Source organism: Gambusia affinis, linkage group LG21, assembly GCF_019740435.1.
Source record: "Gambusia affinis linkage group LG21, SWU_Gaff_1.0, whole genome shotgun sequence".
NCBI classification, from domain to species: Eukaryota; Metazoa; Chordata; class Actinopteri; order Cyprinodontiformes; family Poeciliidae; genus Gambusia; species Gambusia affinis.
Window position 1 is genome coordinate 1,545,228 of NC_057888.1, and position 18,087 is coordinate 1,563,314.

Sequence of the window (18,087 nt, forward strand, 5' to 3'; positions counted from 1 at the left end):
GCGCTGTAGTCTACTGAGTGAAGATATTTAAACTCAAGTTTAACACTGCCAAGTTACATAATTTATTTTTTATGACTCACTATCTGGTTAAACAACAAAATACTTATACTTAATATTTTTCTTGTTATAATCAATTATATTAGATGAAGCTACATTTGCAGGACAACGGTTACCCCTTATTTTCTTAGTAACTTAAACTAACATGAATATTTAAGAGCCTCTCATTACTGTAACATAATGTTTCAAACAGTAATAAATTGTTTTGTAGTGTTTACTAGTAATCATTAGTTAAATATTGTTTAGTTTTTACTAGTTGTAGATTCTGTTTTTTTATACTTTTGATAACTTTTTTAGTGCAGAATTAAAAAAAGATCAAAGTTTTATATTGTGATTGTGCAAACATGGATTGGGTAATGAAAGCTCAGCAGAAAATACCAGGAAATTAAAATATTTATTTCAAATCATCAGGAAAAGTTTCACTGCATCATTTCCTCACCGAGTCATTCACAGCAGCAGATAGAAAGACCAGAGCTGCACAAACATCAGAAAATGAATTCAAATGAAGAAAACATGCAGCCTGGAAACATCTGAACTGAAATATGTTTCACATTTCTGCTTCTAGGATGAAAATGAATCAGAGAAAAAGGATCAACTTTAAAAACTGAATCAAGTTCAGATCAAAACTCCATGAAGCCTCTAAATGGAGCCAAGTTACAATTTCATATTCATCGATCCAAAGAGAAAAACAATATCAGATCCAAAACGACAGACAGGAGGAAATAAACAGGAAGGAAATCATTCAGGTCAAAGGTCATCATGATCCAGTCAGAGTCTCTTTAGACTCAAACTGCTGCAGCTTCAACCTCTGAGGATCATCAGGAACCAGAGATGATTCTCTTCTTTACAGAGATCATCAGATCCTGCAGAGAGAAGAAAAATGCAGAGATCAGATCAGTGAATTTACAGCTTCTCTCCAGCAGCAGTCAGTGACGCAGCACATCCAGTAGAAAGAGCAGCAGGGCCTTCAATTCTGTTCAGAGCAGCTTCCTTTCAGCTCTCATCTTAACGTGTTGCAGTGAACACACTGAGCTCCAAACTCACACACCTACACACACTTTCAGCATCCAGTTTGCTTCCTCTGCAGGTTCCACTCAAGTCCACAGTGGAAACAAACTGCTGACAGTCCTGAAGGCTTCACTGCTGCTCCAACAGTGGAGGATGGATTTGGTGCTGCTGCATTTAGACACAAACTGCTGCTGGAACATCAGCTGACTGACCAACATGGAAGCTGTCCCTGAACACATCTGGATGAGACTGAGGACAGGAGGACACATGTCCAGATGTGAGGAGTGGACTTGAGCAGAAAGACCAGCTGCTGACTAAATGAATGAAGGTTTGTGAAATCAGAGCCAGTGGTTTCCAGGCTGCAGTCAGACTGATCTCAGAGCTGTGACCAACATCAACCTGATCAGTTGAGGAAACTGTTGAACTGAGAGAACAAGCAGATCTGAGATCAGATCTGCTGCTGCTACAGTTTGATGAATGAGGACCACTGACTGTCTGTAGACATGTTGGACGGCTGGACGCTGGAGTCCAGCTGGACTTCCTGGAGACATGGACACAGCAACAACACTCATCTTCACACCAACACAAACACAGGAACACAGCAAGCTGCTGCTCCTCTGATTGGCTGATTGCTGTCTTTGTGTCCAATCAGGAAGCCTGAACCATTCTCCTCCCACTGAGAAGTTGCAGCTTTACTGGGAACACTGGATCTTTGCTTTGATAGGAACTGGTTTAATTCAATATAATGATGTTTGCAGCTTGACTCACTGCAAACATTTACTTACCAAACATTCTTAACAAAAAGCTTCAGCTGGTGAATATCAGAATCTTTCAGGTCGTTTCCGCTCAGGTCAAGTTGAGTCAGATGGGAGGGGTTGGACTTCAGAGTTGAGACCAGAGAAGAACAGCTGATCTCTGACAAACTGCAGCTCATCAATCTGAATAAAGAATAAAAGATGTGAGCTGAAGCCAACAGGATGCAGGTTAAAACTGAAATATGAACAAATTATTAATCAAAATGTAGAAAATTAATTTCACTGAATGTAAAAGCCCCAGAAACATGATGAACTGATGTTTAATATTTGATCCAGTAAAACTGGTTTATTAGAATATTTCAGTTGGGCCTTCAGTGGTACAGGTCAGGAATCAAAGCTCTAATATTTCAGTTCAGATTCATTTTAAATGTCAATCTGATTCCTGATGTTTCTACATCTCTTCATCTTTAAAGATTAAGGAAGTTTGTGGTTTTATCAATGAAGGTTCATTTATGATCAGAAGGTCAGAGATATGGATGAACATCATTATTTAGTGAATTAAGCCTCAGTCTGTCTTGGACATAAAGATGTCTCAGATTTTATATTTGATTGTAGATATTAAGACATTTAATGAGCCGAATACCAGAGTTTTATAAGCCTTTAGTATCCAATCTGACCTTCGACCTTCTCTCTGCAGGTGTGGTTGGTGTCTGTGAAATGAATGCTGTGATTGGTTGAATGTGATGGTGGGAGGAGGAACTGCTTGTGCTTTTATAAAACAAAGAAACTTTAACTGGACCAAACCATAGAAGAAGAAAGCAGACTTTACCATGAAGATCCTCAGAGTGGATCAGTAGAATATCAGCCATCTGTCTGCTGTTCAGTGGCAACACAACTTTCATATCAGAAACATCAGATCCAGACTAAAACATGGTTTCTTACATTAATCGTTGTATTCTGCATTCAGGATTCTGTAGGAAACCACAGAGCTCCTTCACTCCAGAATCTTTCAAGTCATTTCCTCTCAGCTCCAGTTCAGTCAGATGAGAGGGGTTGGACTTCAGAGCTGAGGCCAGAGAAGAACAGCTGATCTCTGACAAACTGCATTTCTCCAATCTAAATAAAGAATAAAAGATGTGAGCTGATGCCCACAGAATGCAGTTTAAAAATGAAATATGAACAAATTAATAATAAAAATGTAGAAAATTAATTTCACTGAATGTAAAAGTCCCAGAAATATGTTGAACTGATTTTTAATATTTGATCCAGTAAAACTGGTTTCTAGAGTCCAATGACGTGTTGTTAGAATATTTCAGTCGGGCCTTCAGTGATTCTGGTAAGGAATTAAAATGGACTTTAAGAACCAAAGTGTGACATTAGAGCTGTTAATGAATGCTGCAGTTATTGAATGGGAACAGCTCATTTCCACAGTGACCTTTAACCTTCTATTGAGTGGAACTGAGTGATTTATCTGGAGGATCAACAGTTGCAATAATTACACTTCACTCATTCATAAAGACATGAACACATGAGTGAAAACAGAACTGACTGACTTATCTGAAGGATCAATAGCTCAGTTTGATTTTAAATTCCTGCTTAAAACCAAAAGTTGACTTTTGTCTGTGTGAATTCTACCAATCTATTGTTAGTTTGCTCTATTTCCATTTACGTCATTCTGACTAACTGTATAATTATCTTATTATTTTAATCAGGGCTGTTGTATTGACGTTTATCTCCTATTGATGGTTTTATTGGTTGATTATTGGGTCATGTGACTGCTGCTTCATGTCTTCTTTAGTCCTGTGGCTGTCTAGAAATAAAGCTGCTCTGCTATCAGTGTCCATCCAGCTCCTTCTGTCAACGTCACAACTTACTGCTACATCTGTCACAAACTCACAGGATTCCTGCTGCTTCACCTCAAACACTGGAAACTAGAAATAACCAAGGAAAGGGGAGGGAATACTTTGTTTACTCACTTTTATTCACATTAAAACATTTCTATAATATTTTCAGATAATTTACTTAAATTGATGCTGCTGTATTAAAATGTAACTGTTTCTGTTGGACTAAGATCTAATATTTCAGTTCAGATTCATTTTAAATGTCAAACTGATTCCTGATGTTTCTACATCTCTTCATCTTTAAAGATTAAGGAAGTTTGTGGTTTTATCAATGAAGGTTCATTTATGATCAGAAGGTCAGAGATATGGATGAATATCATTATTTAGTGAATTAAGCCACAGTCTATCTTGGACATAATGAAATTTGATCAGATTTTATATTTGATTGTAGATATTAAGACATTTAATAATCCTAATACCAGAGTTTTATAAACCTTTAGTCTCCAATCTGACCTTTGACCTCGTCTCTGTAGGTGTGGTTGGTGTCTGTGAAATGAACGCTATGATTGGTTGAATGTGATGGTGGGAGGAGGAACTGATTGTGCTTTTATAAATCAAAGAAACTTTAACTGAATCAAACCATAGAAGAAGAAAGCAGACTTTACTATGAAGATCCTCAGAGTGGATCAGTAGAATATCAGCCAGACGTCTGCAGTTTAATGGCAACACAACTTTCACATCAGAAACATCAGATCTAGACTAAAAGATAGTTTCTTACATTAGTTGTTCTATTCTGCATTCAGGATTCTGTAGAAAACCACAGAGCTCCTTCACTCCAGAATCTTTCAGGTTGTTTTGTCTCAGGTCCAAATTAATCAGATGGGAGGGGTTGGACTTCAGAGCTGAGACCAGAGAAGAACAGCTGATCTCTGACAAACTGCAGTTCTCCAATCTAAATAAAGAATAAAAGATGTGAGCTGAAACCAACAGAATGCAGGTTAAAACTGAAATATGAACAAATTAATAATAAAAATGTAGAAAATTAATTGCACAGAATGTAAAAGTCCCAGAAACATGATAAACTGATGTTTAATATTTGAGTTTCTAGAGTCCAAACCAGCAGAACCAGAACATGTTATTATGACGGGTTTTTAAAATATTTCAGTTGGGTCTTCAGTGGTTCTGGTCGGAAATTAAAATGGACTTTAAGAACCAAAGTGACATTAGAGTTGTTAATGAATGCTGCAGTGATGTAATGGAAGCAGCTCATTTCCACAGTGACCTTTAACCTTCTATTGAGTGGAACTGAGTGATTTATCTGGAGGATCAACAGCTGCAATAATTACACTTTACTCATTCATAAAAATATGAACACATGAGTGAAAACAGAACTGATTCTGCCTGTTATATTGTTACACAGGGTGCTGCATGACAACCAATCTGACATCAATGTTGTTACCATAGTAACAAGAACTATTTTACAGCAAATATCAGATTTCTTCCTCTAATCATTCAAGCTGAGATTTAATTGAAGGCCAACAGGTCAATGGTTAATGTTGGTTCAGTTAAAAAAGGTGGAGACAATAACAAATATTCCTTTTCCAGATTTTCCTCTGAACCACATCTGCAAAATGTTTCAGACTGTTCTGAAAAAATCATCACAAATGAAACGGTTCTAGATTCTGTAACTAAATAAATTTATGTGTGCTACAACACCATGTTTGATTTGTTTAGATCAGGTGTCTCAGTCCTGCAACTTTTAGATGTGCCCCTGCTGCACCACACCTGAATTGAATAATTAAGGCTCTGGAGAACTGGTCTACACAAGCTGGAGGTAATTAAGCCATTTCATTCCATTCTTTTGTACCTGTGGCACATCTAAAAACTGCAGGACTGCGGCCCTCGTGGACTGGAGTTTGAGACCCCTGGTTTAGATCATGACAGTGATGATCCTCCTAGATTATTTAAAAGTCTTCCTCACTGCAGGGCCTTGGCTCCTGGCTCTGCTGACCAGCAGTCTGTCCTCTGCTCTGGTTCTTCTAAACATGCGTCAGTCCAGCCTCTGTTCAGAAACACTCTTGACTCTTCTGTTCTTCATCATTAGAGGACAAACTCTAAACTCACATTTCTGTCAAAAATTCTGCAGCAGGTTGTCCACTAACAATTAATGGCAGATGTGACAGAACAAAATATCTTAGAGGTTATACAATCTGTATTTAAACATTTGCACAGAACGGAATCAGCATTTAGAAAATTATTTTCTTATTTTTTATACACAGATTTTGTAAAGGAATCAGTGGTTCTTGTATCTCTCAGCGTCAGAGGATCCAGATGCTGCTGCTGGTCTTTTAGCTGCTTCCTGAATATCTGACGTCATTTTCTGTGTTTCAGACACTCTTCTGTGCTTCCTCCTGCCAGGGAATTAAAATGCAACTGTTTCTGCTGGTCTAATATTTTAGCCCAGATTCATTAATTATTTTTCCCTCCCCTCTAGGTGTTTTTTTGTGGGCTCTAGTGTCCCTTATATGAAAGTAGGCTGACAAAAAGGGGAAGACATGCGGCAAATGTCTGCCAGGTCCCGGAATCAAACTTGCGACAGCCGCGTCGAGGATTCACAGACTCCAACCATGGGTCGAGCTATCCCCTGCGCCACCCCAGCACTCCCAGATTCATTTTAAATGTCAATCTGATTCTTGATGTTTCTACGTCTGTTCATCTTTACAGATTAATAAAGTTTGTGATTTTATCAATGATGGTCTAGTGATCACTTATGATCAGAAGGTCAGTGCTGGAGAAATTGTATATATTCATCAGACATTTGCATAAACATTGTATGTTCTGATGTGCTTTGATTCTGTTCCTGTGGAGGCCTCACTGAAGAGAGTGGTTGCAGCTGGTCTTCACAGATTTATTGATCAGCAGAAAACTCTACATCCTTGTCCCACTTGATAGCTGTAAAGCTGCTGTTGTGAAGATGTACAACTTGTTTTGTTTAACCATGTGTGAAAACGAGTCTTGAACAGAATGAGCTAATGAAAGATAACATGTTTCATTAGTGCTGGAACCGTATGAGTGTAAGATAACATGTATTTGTCATCAGCGCTGCAACTATTTGATAAAGTGCCTCCCCCTCCTTCAAGGGTTGCAGCACCAATTGTAAATTAGGGATCCATGAAAGAAATTAAAAGAGAGGAGCTGTCAAATGTGTCTTTAGAGCGGTAGGAAATTTGTAACTGAAAACACATTTCTGTCTGGCTCTTCTCGCAAGTGTTTAAGAATCTAACCCTGTCTTTTGTCTTTTCCGGTTCTGTTTATTTTAATGTTCTAGGTGCTAGACCTGACAGTCAGAGATGTGGATGCACATCATTACTTAGTGCAGGGGTGGGTACTCCTGATCCTCGAGGGCCGGTCTCCTGCAACTTCTAGTTGTATCTCTACTTCAACACACCTGAGTCTAATAATGAGGTCATTAGCAGGACTCTGGAGAACCTGACTGCACTTAGGAGGTGTTTCAACTATTGGATTCAGGTGTGTTGAACCAGGGAGACATCTAAGAGTTGCAGGACACCAGCCCTCGAGGACCAGGAGTGCCCACCCCCGATTTTGTGAATTAAGCCTCAGTCTATCTTGGATACAAAGACATTTTCTCAGATTTTATATCTGATTGTTTTGTAGATATTAAGATATTTAATTATCCTAATATCAGTTTTATCAGCCTTTTGTCTCCAATCTGACCTTTGACCTTCTCTCTGCAGGTGTGGTTGGTGTCTGTGAAATTAACGTTGTGATTGGTTGAATGTGAAGGTGGGAGGAGGAACTTCTTGTGCTTTTATAAAACAAAGAAACTTTAATTGGACCAAACCATAGAAGAAGAAAGCAGACTTTACCATGAAGATCCTCAGAGTGGATCAGTAGAATATCAGCCATCTGTCTGCAGTTCAGTGGCAACACAACTTTCACATCAAAAACATCAGATCCAGACTAAAACATGGTTTCTTACATTAATCGTTGTATTCTGCATTCAGGATTCTGTAGGAAACCACAGAGCTCCTTCACTCCAGAATCTTTCAGGTCGTTTTGTCTCAGGTCCAAATGAATCAGATGAGAGGGGTTGGACTTCAAAGCTGAGACCAGAGAAGAACAGCTGATCTCTGACAACCTGCATTTCCTCAGTCTGAATAAAGAATAAAGATGTGAGCTGAAGCCAACAGGATGCAGGTTAAAACTGAAATATAAACAAATTAATAATAAAAATGTAGAAAATTAATTTCACTGAATGTAAAAGTCCCAGAAACATGATGAACCGATGTTTAATATTTGATCCAGTAAAACTGGTTTCTAGAGTCCAAACCAGCAGAACCAGAACATGTTATGATGGCGTGTTGTTAGAATATTTCAGTCGGGCCTTCAGTGGTTCTGGTCGGGAATTAAAATGGACTTTAAGAACCAAAGTGTGACATTAGAGCTGTTAATGAATGCTGCAATGATTTAATGGAAGCAGCTGATTTCCACAGTTACCTTTAACTTTCTGTTGGGTGGAACTGAGTGATTTATCTGGAGGATCAACAGCTGCAATAATTACACTTAACTCATTCATAAAAATATGAACACATGAGTGGAAACTGAACTAATTGATTTATCTGGAGGATCAATAGTCCAGTTTGATTATAAATTCTGTCTGTCTTGGACATAAAGACATTTTCTCAAATTTTATATCAAATTGTTTGTAGATTTTAAGACATTTAATAATCCTAATAGAGTTTTATCAGCCTTTTGTCTCCAATCTGACCTTTGACCGTCTCTTTGCAGGTGTGGTTGGTGTCTGTGAAATGAACTCTGTGATTGGTTGGAAGTGATTTTGGGAGGAGGAACTTCTTGTGCTTTTATAAAACAGAAACTTTAGCTGAATCAAACCATAGAAGAAGAAAGCAGACTTTACCATGAAGACCCTCAGAGTGGATCAGTAGAAAATCAGCCATCTGTCTGCAGTTTAGTGGCAACACAACTTTCACATCAGAAACATCAGATCCAGACTAAAACATGGTTTCTTACATTAATTGTTGTATTCTGCATTCAGGATTCTGTAGAAAACCACAGAGCTCCTTCACTCCAGAATCTTCCAGGTTGTTTCCTCTCTGGTCAAGTTCAGTCAGATGGGAGGGGTTGGACTTCAAAGCTGAGACCAGAGAAGAACAGCTGACTTCTGACAATCTGCAGCGCAACAATCTGAATAAAGAATAAAAGATGTGAGCTGTAGCCAACAAGATGCAGGTTAAAACTGGAATGTGAACAAATTAATAATAAAACTGTAGAAAATTAATTTCACTGATGTAAAAGTCCCAGAAACATGATGAACTGATGTTTCATATCTGATCCAGTAAAACTGGTTTATAGAGTCCAAACCAGCAGAACCAGAACATGTTATGATGATGTGTTTTTAGAATAGTTCAGTCGGGCCTTCAGTGGTTCTGGTCGGGAATTAGAATGGACTTAAAATTTTATAATGGTTTTATATAAGAAACAAAATGAAGGTTGGTTTATCTCAGGTATCTGGAAGAAAACTATGACTGTTGAGCCACCAGGTGCCACTGCTCATTTGGGGTTCAGGTTCTCAGTTCTTTGTTCATTTCATTCAGGTTTTGAAACAAAAACATCTAAAGGCCTCAGGACACCGTACCTGGAGGCCAGGATTTGAAGAGTCCTGGTATAGAAGCTGCTATGCTACCTTTCTGCCTACCTGCATGTTGCCATGACAACACTCAGCCAATCAAGAACAAGCAGACATGGTCCATCTACCTCCTGACATCCCAACAGAGAAGGGACAGCAGAGACAGAGGAAAGCTGGAGATGAGGACCAGATGTTTGCTGCAGTGAGGACACAGGCCTCCTTTACCACTGATCATATCTGATCAATCTTGATCTTATCTGATCATAACTGATCACATCTGATAAATTCTAATCAGTAAAGATCAGATCCAATCACCAAAAGCACAATGGAGGAACTCTGAATCAGCTCTAAAGTTTCTGATCAATGACCTGATGAAGTTTTTCTGAGCTCAGAGAGACGAAGCACCAACCGACTGACAGCTTTCAGACTGAAGAGACGGTTCTTCACTGACCCGGTCCAACAGAACCACAGCTTCAGGACAAAGCTGAGATGGAGGAACCAGCTACTGCTGTCAGGTTTTATTCATATAACATTTTCTGACTGTTGTTAATATTTCAGTTCTTTCCTAAATAAGATGTTTTTATTACAAATATAACTTGTCTGCTTCTGGTTTTACTGTGGAGGAACATTTCATTATTAATGTGAAGAAATGAGAAATAAATCAATCTGATCATCTGAATCTTTCTCAGAACAATCTGAAACACCTCCATCATTAATTACCATCATTTGACTTTACAAAGCAAAAGAAGAAATTAGCTAGTTTAGAAATTAGATTCTCACATTTTGGGTGCAAATTGTTTTAAAAGAAAACAGAAAAAATGTGAAGATAAACAGGTATAAAAGTATCAACGAAAGATTTTATAGGATAAACAGAAAAAACAAACCTCAGACTCTTCACTTTACTGACTGAACTCTCCAGGATCTCAAACACATGATTCAGTCCAGAGTTGGTTCTGGGCCTATCTATGTAGATCTGACTTATTTCCAGTTCAGTCAGATGCTGGTTGGACTTCAGAGCTGAAGCCACAACTTCACATTCAGCCTCTCTGAGTTTACAGCCACCAAGTCTGTGATTAGAGAAGAAATAAAGTCAGTTCTAATTAACCCAGATAATCTATATAAACACATTTAATAACAATAACATCTAATAACAGCTTCAATTATTACAACTAAAAACCAGTGATCATCCCGAAACCTGGGAGTAGTGATGAACTCTGACCTGAACAATTGGAGCCACATAAAGACAGTTACAAAGTCAGCCTTCTATCACCTGAAGAACATTTCCAGGATTAAAGGACTAAAGTCTAGAGATCTAGAGAAACTCATCCATGCGTTCATCGTCAGTCGCATTTATTGCAACAGCGTCTTCACAAGTCTGTCCAACAAATCCATCAAACAGCTGCAGCTGATCCAGAATGCTGCTGCTGGAATTCTGACTAAAATCAGGAAGATAGAGCACATAACACCAGTTTTAAAGTCCCTCCATTGGCTCCCTGTAGCTCAAAGAATAGACTTTAAAATACTGTTGTTAGTTTATAAATCACTGAATGGTTTAGCACCACAATACATTAAAGATTTGCTGCTGTTGTATCAACCTTCCAGACCTCTCAGGTTCTGGTTCTGGTTCTACTCTGCATCCCCAGAACCAGAACCAAATGAGGAGAAGCAGCATTTAGCATCTATGCACCACAAATCTGGAACAAACTTCCAGAAAACTGTAAAACAGCTGAAACACTGACTTCCTTTAAATCTCAACTAAAAACCCACTTGTTTAGAGTTTTATTTGAAACGTAAGCAATTACAAATTTATTGACGGAATCTGACTTGATGTTGTGTTTTTATTGTTGATTCTATGTTGCATTGTGTTTTTGTGTTTGATTTGGTGTAAAGCACTTTGAAATGCCTTGCTGCTGAAATGTGCTATACAAATAAAATTTGATTGATTGACTGATTGATACAGTTTTTCGTGCTGTTATAACCATTAATCAATCTCCCCTTCAGTTCAACTGTACAAGTGGAGATACATTGTTGATGTTACCATTATAAAATAACTTGCAATTAAGCATTGGCAAAGATCAATGTAATTTTCACAAGTGGCAGAGCATTGTTGTTAGCAGCTGCTGAAAGTAACAAAAAGTTAGTTTTAATGTAACTTAGTTACTTTCCAAATTAGGTCATCAGTTACTAAGTTACGTTTTAAAGGACTAATCAGAAATCCGATAAAAGTTACTTTTTCAAAGTAACTATGCCATCACTGATGTGGACTCACCGAGCCTTTCTGCAGTTCCTCACAGCTGGAACCAGCCTCACTCGTCCCGATTCTGATGTATTATACTTCTCCAGGTCCAACTCATCCAGAACCTCTGACATCTGCAGCATGAAGGCCAGAGCTGAACACTGGATCTCTGCCAGTTCATTCCCTGATTTAAGGAAATGTTGAATCTCCTGAAAAACTGAGAGGTCGTTCATCTCCACCAGGCAGTGGAAGATGTTGATGCTTCTGGCAGGAGAGATCCTATTAGTGTTCATCTCCTTCAGATTGTTGATGATTCTCTGGATGGTTCCTGAACTGTTCTCTGTTTGACCCAGAAGGCTTTCTAAAAGTCTCTGGTTGGACTCCAGAGTGAGGCCATGAAGGAAGCGAACAAACAGGTCCAGGTGGCCATTTTTACTGGAGAATGACTTCTCTAGAACTTTTTTCATGATGCCCTCCAGAGATGTTTCACTGAAATTTTTCCCCAGGAACTTCTCCACTACCTCTGTATTACTTGTGGTGAAACAGTGGAACATGTAGACTGCAGCCAGAAACTCCTGAATGCTCAGGTGAACAAAGCAGTAGACTGGTTTCTGAAAGATCACACTCTCTCTTTTGAAGATCTCTGTACAAACTCCTGAGTACACTGAGGCCTCTGTGACATCCAGACCACCCTGCTCCAGGTCTTCTTGGTAGAACATGATGTTTCCTTTCTCCAGATGTTCAAGCGCCAGCCTCCCCAGCTTCAGAAGAACTTTGCTGTCACATGTATCACATCCTCCTTGGAACTTGTTTTTCTTCCTCTTTGTCTGGACCAGCAGGAAGTGTGAGTACATGTCAGTCATGGTTTTTGGCAGCTCTCCTCTCTGCTCCGAGGTTAACGTGTTTTCCAGAACTGTAGCAGTGATCCAGCAGAAGACTGGGATTCCACACATGATGTGGAGGCTCCTGGAGGTCTTGATGTGGGAGATGGTTCTGCTGGACAGCTCTTCATCACTGAACCTCTTCCTGAAATACTCCTCCTTCTGGGAGTCGGTGAAGCCTCGTACTTCTGTTGCCCTGGCAACAAATGAAGGAGGGATCTGACTGGCTGCTGCAGGTCTGGAAGTTATCCAGATGAGAGCCGAGGGAAGCAGGTTCCCCTTGATGAGGTTTGTCAGCAGAACATTGACTGATGACTTCTGTGTGACGTCAGAAACCAGCGGACTGTTGTTGAAGTCCAGTGAAAGTCTGCTTTCATCCAAGCCATCAAAGATGAAGAGAAGTTTGCAGACAGCCAGCTGCTCTGCTGGGAGCTTCTGGAGTGTTGGATGGAAAACATGGAGCAGCGTGAGAAGACTGTGCTGCTCATCTCTGATCAAGTTCAGTTCCCTGAATGAAAGCAGAACCACCACACTGACATCTTGGTTCTCCAAGCCCTCTGCCCAGTCCAGAGTGAACTTCTGCACTGAGAAAGTTTTTCCAACACCAGCGACGCCGTTGGTCAGAACCACTCTGATGGCTCCATGTTGGTCAGGGAAGGATTTAAAGATGTCATGGCAACTGATTGGACAGTCATGGAGCTTCTGGATCTTGGAAACTCTCTCCAGCTGCTTCACCTCATGTTGGGTGTTAACCTCTTCACTCCATCCCTCTGTGATATAGAGATCAGTGTAGATCCTGTTGAGGAGGGTTCTACTTTCTGGTTCATCACTTTCTTCAGTCACACATTCACATCTCCTCCTCAGACTGATCTTATGTTCCTTTAGAACCTGCTGCAGAACAACATCTGCTGAAACAAAGAAATAAAAACTGAAGTAAAAAAACCCATCTGAACCAGAATTTGATCCATCATCACAAACAGAATATTGTTCTATTATCAAACATCAAATTTCTCCCTATATTTTGTGACCAGAATCTGTTCTATGCAAGTATTTAATTCACAAATCAAATCAGATGAGTAAACACTGACAGAAACACATCCATTAAATCCTTTGAGCAATATGAATTCTTCTGCATCACGTCACCATGTCATTTTACAATTTTTATCTGAATTTCTCCCACAAATAGAAGCTTCAGAAGAAAGAACAAAAGAAAAAAAAGTTTCTACTGAGATTTTACAGCCTTAATGAAGGAAATCTAGAGTAAAAGCTCTAATCTGTCAGAGAAACCGCTCATTGTATCTGGTAGTGTTCACATTTAAAATGGCTTTACTCTGTCAAGGACTGGAAAGAATGTTTTCAAAAAGTAGTAGTTTGAAAATGACATGGGACTGATTTTGTCCTTTAGAAGTAAACAATAGATTATTAGAATTATTAGAGGTTCCCCAGTGTATTATGGGCCTGGTGGGCCACCATGATTTACGTGAAAACCCGCCATTTAAATGTTTAAACCATTTATAATCTTTTACTTTATCTATGCCGAAACCAATAAATCAAATTTGGCAGCATTGACATTCTCTTAGCTCATTTATGCGGGTTCTAAATATAATCAGCATTATATCATGTTTTTAGATCCACTGACTGATGATTTCATTTGAATTAAACAGAAGGGCAAATAAATGGTATTTATTTTTATTGCAATTGTATTACATTTTATATGTAGGAACATATAAACTGTAATCTGTACTATATTATCAGCGTTAATAAAGGTTTCTATCTCAGACTTTTCTTCCCTCGTTCTATAAAAACAGCAGTGCAGCAAGTTGCTTTTTCCACCTTCTTGTCCCCATGCACCGCAGGAGCCAAATATGTAATATATTTCCACTTTGGTCACTAGATGGCGCTGTAGGCTTAAGAATCTGAGTCAAGGGACAACAGGAAGCAGGCAGGTGTTGAACTCAGAAGACCATACAAGTTTTTTGAGTGCTGTGTAATCTCTGTTGTTGTTTCCTTTTGGAGTTACTGGATTCTATGCACTATTCATCTAGTCAGAGTTAAATAATGTGGTGAATTTTTATCTAAAGATCCCTGGGACTGACTTTTACATACCATAATAGGTACAATATTAGTCTCCCAGCATGTCACTAGTTCAGTACTAGGCTGCCTAGTTCATGCATCAAAATGACCATCAGATTTAATAAGATGTTCAGTTTTAAAGCAATTAGCACAAAAATCTGAGAACAGCCACTTTAAATCAAAACCATTTACACCAGTTGGAAATACAGAGATTTAGTTGGCAAGGAGATTTAAAAAACCATAAATGTCCAAATCCCGACTAAAGACCTTGAATTGGTTCAACAGACGACAGAAGGAAGCTCTGATTGGAGGTGTTCAGTCTCACCTGCAGCACAGCTGCTCTGATTGGCTGTCAGCAGTCCAGCTCCTGTTCTGGGTCTTTCTCCACACTGGGGGAAGGAGGAGGGTCCAGACTGGTCCCAGTAGAACCTGATGCACTGTCTGCAGAACCAGTGACCACAGCTGGTAGAGACCGGATCCATCAGAACCTTCTGACACAAAGCACAGCAGGACGGCTGCTCCTCCTCACCAACGCTGCTCCTCTTCCTCCCTCTGTGAAGACATTTCTTCATCACTGAAATAGTTCACTAGCAACAGGCTGGAGCTGTCCTGGTACCAGAACCTGAGTCAGAACAGAACCTCAGAACATTGATGATCTCTGGTTTGAAATATTTCATTCTATATTTGGTGTTATGATTGATCTTTCTTTGGTTTATTGATCCATCTGAAATCTTTATTCTGATTCTAATCTAGATTCCAGTGTAGAAACATGGATCATTCTTTAATGGTGGAACACCAGTAAACAGGATTCAGATCCAGTTTGCATTAATCTAAGAACTTTATAAAGAGCCTTGTACTGTGACAGAGAATTATTTGGACATGATAGCAATAATAAGAAGTTATTTAAATTTGTCTTATTTTTTGTTAAATCTGACTTCATGATGATTCTTTGGACTTTGGTTCTTTGTTCACTTTGTAGTTTTATTGATTAATTGTTTATAGTTGTAGTTTAGTTACAGTCCATCTTTATTGAATCCAGTTCCTGTTTAATTTAGATGTTCAGGTTCCTTTAATGCACTTGGTTCTGATTTCCATCTGGTTCTGTTTGTTTTGTCTGTTTCTGGGTTTATTTGTCACCAAAGACATTAAATAAATAGATCTGTTGAGAACCTTCACATTAATGACTAATGACCTGACCTTTGACCTGCACTTTACTTTCTAGACCAGGGATACTTAAAAATCCACAGACTCTTTTCAAAAAGTCAAACCATAAGCCAAAAACTCTCAGATTCAAAAGTTTCTTTTCACGCCAAAACAATAAATGTATAGAACTAAAATATAATTTTAAATTATATATCAATGTAATAAAGGATGTGAAAACCTGACTAGAATGTAAGTAATAATTTTCCTCAGTTTGTGTCTCATAATGTAACGCATCATCTGAATTCATCTATGGGTCATTTTATTCTCACTAAAATAAAACATGTTGGATCATCAGATTGGCTCCAGACAGCTTTGATTATTGATCAGGTGATCAGGTGTGGAGACAATCACAGGTCCATCAGTAGCTGCATCCAGGTGAGCTGCTACCTGAGGAGAACATGGAGCCATTGATCAGAGATCAGATTGATCTGCTGGTTTATTAGTGTTTAGATTCATCCAGACTGATCATCCTGGAGCTCCCAGCAGAACTTAAAGAGCTGAGCGGTTCCGGTCCAGTTGCAGTTGTCCTCCAGTGGAGCCGCTCTGTGAATGCTCCTTATGGAGAGAAATCATCTCCATTTTTTTTATTTCTCTATTTAGAATAAATGTCGGCATTCCCACTCAAAGGACTCTGTGTCTGTCTTTAAATCCCGGCTCAACGCTCTGCTGTTCAGACAGTTGCACTTAGATCTCTTTATTTCATTTTATTTTTTTTCCATTTTAAATTTTTTCTTTCAAATATTTTTATTTTTTGTGTAATGTACCCTGAAAGCACCTTTTAAACAAAAATATATCATTATTATTATAAATACTAATACTGCTATAAACAAGGACGTTGCCATGGTTACTGCTTCACGTGGTAGCAGACTTTTGGCTATTTATACTAATTTACATTAATATGTATTTATGGGTGGTGACAGGTGGACCAGCAGCTGCTTTATTTCCTGCAATCTGGGATTTATAAAGGAAAGATGAGCAGGTATGTACATACGGCTTTTTAAATCAAAATTATTTGTGCACCGCACTTTTCTAAGTTTGTCTGTTAGTGTGAAAACTGCTCACTCTTTTACACTTGAGGCCCCAAACCTCAGTGGAACATGGAGCTGCTAGAGATTCATAAAGACACAAAGGAAACTATTTAGTTTTTCCTCCACAGTTTGTTCTGTTCTCTCAAAGAACCGTTTAGATCACAACTGAAAAAACAACTAAAATTATTTAAAATGATGTTTTGGTCTCCATCAATCAGTTTCTAAGCTGAAATCAAAGTTTAAATCCTGGTTGGTCTCTGCAGAGTCACAGGAATCATTAGAAACTGTTTCTTACTCTGAGTCTGATGGTTCTGGTTCAGTACTGAAGACTGGAGGATCTAGTCTTGATCGGTCACTCCTCATAGAGGGACAGACGGATCCTGGAGGTTCTGCTCTCAGTCTGAGGTTCTGATCTCTGAAACACAAACATGTTATTCAGATCACATCAATTACTGAGAAACTCTGATAAAAACACTGAAGAAGATCTGAACACAAACTGCTGCAGAGAAGCAGAAGGTTTAAAGTTCTGGGTCGTCATCCGACCTGTTCCCAGTGTTCCCAGTATATAAACTGGGCCCAGTGCTCCCAGTATATAAACTGGGCCCAGTGTTCCCAGTATATAAACTGGGCCCAGTGCTCCCAGTATATAAACTGGTCCCAGTGTTCCCAGTATATAAACTGGTCCCTGCGTTCCCAGTATATAAACTGGGTCCAGTGTTCCCAGTATATAAACTGGTCCCAGCATTCCCAGTGGGTTTAGAAACAATCTCTGAGTTGTTGCTCTTTAAAGTTTTGGTTGTTTTTGTTTTCATGGATCATTGATTCACTGAAGCCTCATTAAAACTCTACTGATTGGCTGATGTTCCTCATGTCTACTTAGCTTTAAGTTTGCATAAAAATTAAGTTACTTTTTATTTATTTACTGAAGATAAACAAGTTAATATTAAATAAATCTGTGTGGAGTCACATGAACCAGTTAGAAACTGGTTTCTTACTTCCTGTCTGATGGTTCTGGTTCAGTACTAAAGGCTGGAGGTTTATCTCTGGACCGGTCACTCCTCATAGAGGGACAGACGGATCCTGGAGGTTCTGCTTTCTCCTTCTTTAGGTCCAAATCTTCCATCTTCTGGACCTCAGTAAGTCTGAAAGAGAAACCAGAACCAGTCAGTTCCCAGTGATCCAGTGAGCAGAAAGTTGATTCCCATCATGTGTTCAGAGGATCAGAGGAACCGGATCCAGCAGGAAACATCTGGGTCTGAATTGTTCTCTCCTTCACTTCTTCAGGACCTTCTGATGTCTGCTGGCGGATCCAAGAACCTTCTGGAGAACTTCTGACT

At 39.0% G+C, this 18,087-nt stretch overlaps 1 protein-coding gene across 2 annotated transcripts in view; it reads right to left on the reverse strand.

Moving 5' to 3' along the window:
• LOC122824378 (NACHT, LRR and PYD domains-containing protein 12-like) overlaps nt 1-18,087 on the reverse strand; it is a 43,692-nt gene that overhangs the window by 22,504 nt on the left and 3,101 nt on the right. The window contains exons 3-12 of one of the 2 annotated variants that reach the window (XM_044104975.1): nt 17,746-17,892; nt 17,046-17,165; nt 14,845-15,071; nt 11,599-13,354; nt 10,214-10,396; nt 8,714-8,887; nt 7,662-7,835; nt 4,440-4,613; nt 2,763-2,936; nt 1,979-2,003 (exon numbers count right to left, since the gene is read on the reverse strand). In XM_044104975.1, coding sequence (XP_043960910.1) covers nt 1,979-2,003; nt 2,763-2,936; nt 4,440-4,613; nt 7,662-7,835; nt 8,714-8,887; nt 10,214-10,396; nt 11,599-13,354; nt 14,845-15,071; nt 17,046-17,165; nt 17,746-17,892 — 3,154 coding nt within the window. Of the gene's footprint in view, nt 1-1,978; nt 2,004-2,762; nt 2,937-4,439; nt 4,614-7,661; nt 7,836-8,713; nt 8,888-10,213; nt 10,397-11,598; nt 13,355-14,844; nt 15,072-17,045; nt 17,166-17,745; nt 17,893-18,087 lie in introns of those variants that run through there. The other variant, XM_044104978.1, reaches the window with a different exon arrangement.